The 6,322-nt window shown below is 30.1% G+C and overlaps 1 protein-coding gene across 2 annotated transcripts in view; it reads left to right on the plus strand.

The window, feature by feature from the left end:
* LOC106472110 (aldehyde dehydrogenase family 8 member A1-like) overlaps window positions 1–2,375 on the plus strand; it is a 49,721-nt gene extending 47,346 nt beyond the window's left edge. For both annotated transcript variants that reach the window (XM_013932736.2, XM_022400713.1), the window contains exon 10: window positions 2,032–2,375. In XM_013932736.2, coding sequence (XP_013788190.1) covers window positions 2,032–2,181 — 150 coding nt within the window. In that variant the 3' untranslated portion in view covers window positions 2,182–2,375. The remainder of the gene's footprint in view (window positions 1–2,031) is intronic.
* Window positions 2,376–6,322: the final 3,947 nt, after the last annotated feature.

A 6,322-nucleotide genomic window follows, 5' to 3' on the forward strand; every position in this document is an offset into this window, starting at 1 on the left:
GTCCTAAAAGTATGAAATTTCGAACAGACTTGAAATCTTGGTTTGAAAGAAAGAGATTGTCCTAAGAATTTAAAACGGCTGAGAAAGCTACTAGGGGGGACATTCTGAGCTTTCATATGGTTATTCACATGTCATATGTTGAAGTAAGTGTATATAAGAGACCATTTCCAAAAATGGAAATAGGTGAGCAGGGCCATTGTGTTTGCTTCATTACATGGGTGATATATCAGCAAAGAGGAAAGATAAGATGTTCTTATTTTATATTCTTGCTTGTCAGTATTGGTAATTTGAGGTCCTAATTCATACAAAACTATAGACTTAGTATTTTGACATCACAAACATCTAATTTGAACCAGTGCTGCATTTAACATACCATATGACATTCAAATATCAATGTTTAACTGTGTTTTTTTTAATATTTACTTTTAAATTAAGAAATTAAATAATGTATAATACTAAAATTTGAATTATAATCTACAGTTTGATACTAAACTTATTGACATAAATTCATGAAATAGTAGTTCAATAAAATTCTGAATATGAGTCAACAAACGTGATGACATGGCCATTGAACCCTGACCTGTCTGTAGAGGGTTAACTGATCCCTTTGGGGCTTTACAAAGGTATTCTGGCAGACTCTCCGCAGAGACACTTGGCCAAAACAAGATGGCACTTATACACGCCATCTTGTTTATAACCTTTCAAAGCAAGTTAAACTTATAAAAATCAGAAAACCATTCATATATACTTTTTAAAACAAACATAATACATAATTAACTAAAATATAAGAATAAGACCTAAATGCAATTTAACTGTCTCTCTAACTATAGTTAGTACAGTGTAAACTGAGCTCTTTCTAATGACTTGATCCACTTGTGTCAACTAATTACATGTACATCGTAGATCCCAAGGCAAAGTATAGAAGGTGGGCATGACAGCTGTCAAGGGTTGGAAAATCTATATCTGTGTCCTAGACAACCTAGCTTGCAGACTTTAGATCTCACACGTCAATTAGGTCAAACATATGTACATAGCATGTAGAAACTCCTGTACATTTCCAGCTTATGTGGTAAGAGAAAAATAGAGCTAAAGTCGAGATTTTTCAAAGCATGTGGATCATGTGACTTGAAAACTGCAGTTTAAATATTTTTGAAAGGTTTCCTTTTAAACAAAGTAATTGAAATTAGATAACATAAAAATTATAACTTACATTATAATGTTAATTGCATTTTCATATATTGATAGTAAAATGATTTAATTAAATTTTAAATGTAATGCAGTACCATACACAAAAAGGAATTTAAAAATGGCATCAAAAGCTAGAGGGTTAATCTTGGTTTGATTTATTTGACAAAAAGAAGTTAAGCATTTTTCTATGTCATATTATGAAAATTTATGCTCAGTTTTTGCACCTACACATTTTTTGCCATGGAGACTTATGCTCTGGAGCATTCACAGTATGGGTATGGCTGTACCTGAGTATTGGAGGGTGGAGTCTAACATAACCATTTAGCCATGTAGTATAAAAGTTTTGTCAATAAACAGTTTGGCAGAAATAAGAAAATAAAATTTGACTCACCATAACTCAGGAGGAAACTAGAATTTTTATTACTGAAGCTCAAGTGTACACAGTTTACTGCTATAATCCTCTGAAGTAAATTTTTTTAACTTGTGTTACCAATGCTACACACAAATTTTTTATTCGTTTTTTTTTTTAAATTTTAACAGCATAAAGATAGCTAAGTGCATTTTCTGTGATGACTGAATATGTGGATGAATAATTAAATGTTAATGAAAGACTATAGGTTTAAATGCTTCTCTGATTAATGGCTAATTAGAATATACTAGGGGTAACTAGATAATGTAATCATAAGCAAAAAAACATAAGTTAGGAAAGACTTAGGCTTAGTTAAGTTCCTAAGATAGACTGAGATAGATTGGTAAGATAAGTAAGTAGATGCAGTACATAAAAAGAATGTATAAATTAATAAATGCATATATTTTATATTTAACTTCTAATATGTTCTTAAGGTGGGGACTGTTTGGTGCAATACCTGGCTCATCCGAAACCTTCACATGCCATTTGGTGGGGTGAAAATGTCAGGAGTGGGTTTCGAAGGTTCTGATGCTTCACGAGAATTCTATACAGTAAAGAAAACCATATGTGTAAAAACATATTAGATACACCAGCAGCTACTGAAATAAGGTTTCTGACTGAAAGCTTCAGGAAAAATGATGACAGATTGTTCTTGTTTATTTGTTATGCAATAAGCTGGTGTGATAGGGAAGGGTGCATAATTTTAGCATAATTGAAAAAGTTTATTTTTATAATCTATACATGAATTAAATGTTCATTTACAAATGATATTGAATTATTGTTTACAGATGTACTGATATTAATGCAGTTTTATTTTGAAAGATATAGTTAACAATATTTTGTTGTCTATCAGAAAAATGAAATCCTTATTATTATAGTTTCATTTAGAGTACATATATGATATGATAGGTTAAGGTTTTAATGTTTAGTTTTTTACTTTTATAGAAACACTGCCAGCATCTTTATCAGTATTGAATTAAAACAATAATCTCAATGTATTGCTTAGGCTGTGTAGCACTCTCTTAGATATGTTAAACATCTCTATTTTATTTGTTGATCACTCTACTGGTACTTTATGAGAGTACATGTAGCTGTTTTCCATCAAAGTGCATTTTTCATCTGCTAATAAATACCTTTACGTAGAAATAGCTTAAATTTTAATTAACTTTTTTCTTAATTTTTTCAGTTTGAAGAGCTAATAATTTAGAGACATGGCATACTTTACTGTAGGGACATGGTTTTAATGTGTCTTAAGAAGACTTTATTATTTATCTCTTGCAATACATATTTTTTGTTAAAAATGAGTTGGAAACTTTGAATAACTTTAGTCATTGTATTTAATTAGTTATGCTTATAGGCTTATTGTATTAGCTCAAAGAAAAGCTGAAAAATAGGGAACAAACAATTGGCCCTCTGTTGTAAAACACAACATTAAGAAGTTGTTTATAAATATCCTTAATTTAGTTAATGAACAGATGTGTGTCTTAAATAATGATGTATATTCTACCAATATTTTGATATATATGTGAAACATGTTTCTCAAGCAGTTAGATGGTTGCAAAAATAAAAACTAAGTTTAAAGCTTATCTTATAATACTTTCTACAAAATATATTATTTTTAGTGACCAGTCCTTATTTGTTTAGGAGTATCTTAGCTTCCATTTAGCAGTGGTTATAATTCTGGGTTTCATAGCTTGTATGTGAATCAAGCAGGGCCCTAAATTTAACACAACAATTATGCTGCTGTGGCATTTTTGCTTAATTTACATATGACCACATAATTATTGGTTGACTGCATAATTAAAGTGACTTTCTAGACTTAGTAAGTCAAATCTAGGTCAATGTTACCAAATTTATAACTTTAACTTAATTATAATTTAGCCTGTTTCTTGGTTAGTGGTGCTTGCTTGCAAGACAGTCTGAATTTAATGGCCTGTTAAAAGACCTTTAAAGTGTTCTTGATGTTGTTATTTCATAAAAAATCAAAATTATAAGATGCTGATGTTGGTGGAATTATGTCTAAAATCCCTTTAAATGTTATTGTTTTAAGCTGTTTTTAATATATGTAAGGGTTGCATAATTTAAATTTTGAAACATAATTAATGCATAGTTTATATTTTTTTTCTGCATAATAAGCGATTGTATGATGCATAATTTCAAAATGTGAGCCATATAATTTTAATTTTTTTTTTACAATTAAAAATCGAACCCTGATCAAGGTAGTTCTTAAGAAGTAAACCTTTGGAAATGTCACCTCAATTTAAAATTGAAAATTGTTCCAAGTACTTTCAAATTTTATATTAGTTAATTTTTTATGAGTTTAATATTTGATTTTATTCTTTTATAAAGGTTATATGAATTTTATTCAAAATTTGAAAAAGGGTGTTTTATATCATGTTTTATGTTGTAAATATATATGTTTGTAAAATTAATACACAGCTTAAGATTTTCGCATGTCAATAACACTTAATAAAAACGTAAATAAATGCTTTATTAGACTTTAACTTACAAGTGCGAGAAGACCTTATTCATGGTTAACTACACTCTCGTAGAGTACTGTAGTGAAACAAAATTATAAAGATTGATATTGCATTATGTTTATTGCTCATGTTTTGCTCCAAGTACTTTCAAATTTTATATTAGTTAATTTTTTATGAGTTTAATATTTCATTTTATTCTTTTATAAAGGTTATATGAATTTTATTCAAAATTTGAAAAAGAGTGTTTTATATCATGTTTTATGTTGTAAAAATATACGTTTGTAAAATTTATTTTTCTACAATTAAAGGAAATAAACTGTATTAAAATGAAAAATATTGTATGGATGAACTGAACAATAAAAAAATAATACACTTTTTAATTTTGAGTTGTTAATAATTATAAGCAAAGTATGTATTTCCACCAGAGAGTGCTATACACACAAAAACTGCAGTAAGAACAGTTCATTTGAACATACTTAAAAAAAAGAACCTATGCTCAGTAGTAAAGAACTTAATTGATACTATATCAAAGTAAATGAAAACATTCATTTTCTGTGTTAATCTCAAACTAATTAAAAAGGGTTTGTAAGATTAACAAATATAAAAAAAAATGTAATAACAGAGATAAAAAATATAGGTCAATCCTCTATGTTTGCAATTTATGAAGTTTATTACAATATTTTTTATAGAAGAAAATCTACATATAACCTCATGAATACTGAATTACTAAGCTCACTATTACGTGGGATCTATGTAATTATCTTTGTAGGAATGCCGCAGCATCAGCACAGAAAGTTGAAGAATGAAGTGATTAGGATTTCAACTGAGATATTACATCATACAACGAAATACACTTCTTTTTTTTAAATTTCTAATTCCACAAGTTGTAAGCAGGTTAGGACAAATTATCTTAAGTCAAAGAATACTTATAAAGGAAATACTGTTCTGATTTTTCACTACTGTTTTTTCCCCTATAACTAGTGAATTTAGAAACATGCAAATGAAACATTCCTTAAGAGGGTAATTTCTAAAACAAAGGTCAATCAGGATGATATTAATCACAGTGTGAGGATACCTTTGCAATTATCATAATTGTATTAAGACTGCGATTAGCAAAATTTTAGAGGACTATCATTTCTAGGGTAAGTGTTCTGGCTGTCATTTTTTTGTTGGGGGTGTTTGTCAGAAAGTTTGCTTGTTTTTCCTTTGGTCTCTCACAACTCAGCACGTCTCTCCAGATTTGCATTTCTTTGTCCTGCCTGAAGTTCTAGTCAGTTTAATGCCATTCACTTCGTTTCATTCATTTCAACCTCAATTCATATAAACTTCAGTTATTTGCTTTAAGTTTTGTTTAGTCAGTTTCATTTCACTTATAATTGGATCATTTTATATAGTGTCAGATGTGATTTGCCCTTATGGAATGTGAAGTGGCAGAAGGGCATGAATAAAGATTATTAATTGTTTATGAAATTAATTTATCTCTTATCATGTCCATTTGTTTTCATAGTAACATTCCATTCACCAAATATTTGATTTTTTTTTATCTGGAGTAGTGTTACCTATGTGCTAAATACTCCTTATTTTTGAATACCACAGAATTTCTGATGGCACAGTGCCATGGTCTGATTTAAAATGGAATGATGTGAGACAAGTTAACTCCACAGATTTATTTCCACTTAGTCCTTTAAAAACCATCTTCTGGTTATAGAGAGAAAAAAGACAGATAAAAATCCAACGTATGTTAGACTTGTTGGGTAGTACCTGGAAAAAAACTTTCCAGGAATTAGAGGTTTGGCAGCCCTATAAGAAGCCTTGCAGGGCATAACAAACTGGTCACTTTCTAATGCTCCAGCATCATTAACAGTGGTTTAGGCTGTCTGTCATTCTTGGAAGCACAACATTGCTGGGGATCCCTCCATTGGAGTTGAATGGAGAGACTTCTGGTGAGTACACTGATTGTTACATGAGCCCCAGTCATGAGACTAGACTTGCCGCCACATGATGAACAACCACAGGGTGACATATATATGGCACGAGCTGTTTGGCAGAGAAGCCAGTGGTAAGTAGACTGTTAATGTTTAGCACACACTGTTTGCAAAGAGATGGGATGTCTCTATTCTTGCTACAATAATCTTACTGCAAGGAGGAAGAACTCAAAAAGCTTCCAGTGGAATATCAAGAAGGCCTTGAACCATTACACCAAGTGCTTAAAATACTGACAAAGCCAAAGTAAAACCCATGCTAT

This window comes from Limulus polyphemus, unplaced genomic scaffold, assembly GCF_000517525.1.
Source record: "Limulus polyphemus unplaced genomic scaffold, Limulus_polyphemus-2.1.2 Scaffold5091, whole genome shotgun sequence".
In the NCBI taxonomy this organism is placed as follows: Eukaryota; Metazoa; Arthropoda; class Merostomata; order Xiphosura; family Limulidae; genus Limulus; species Limulus polyphemus.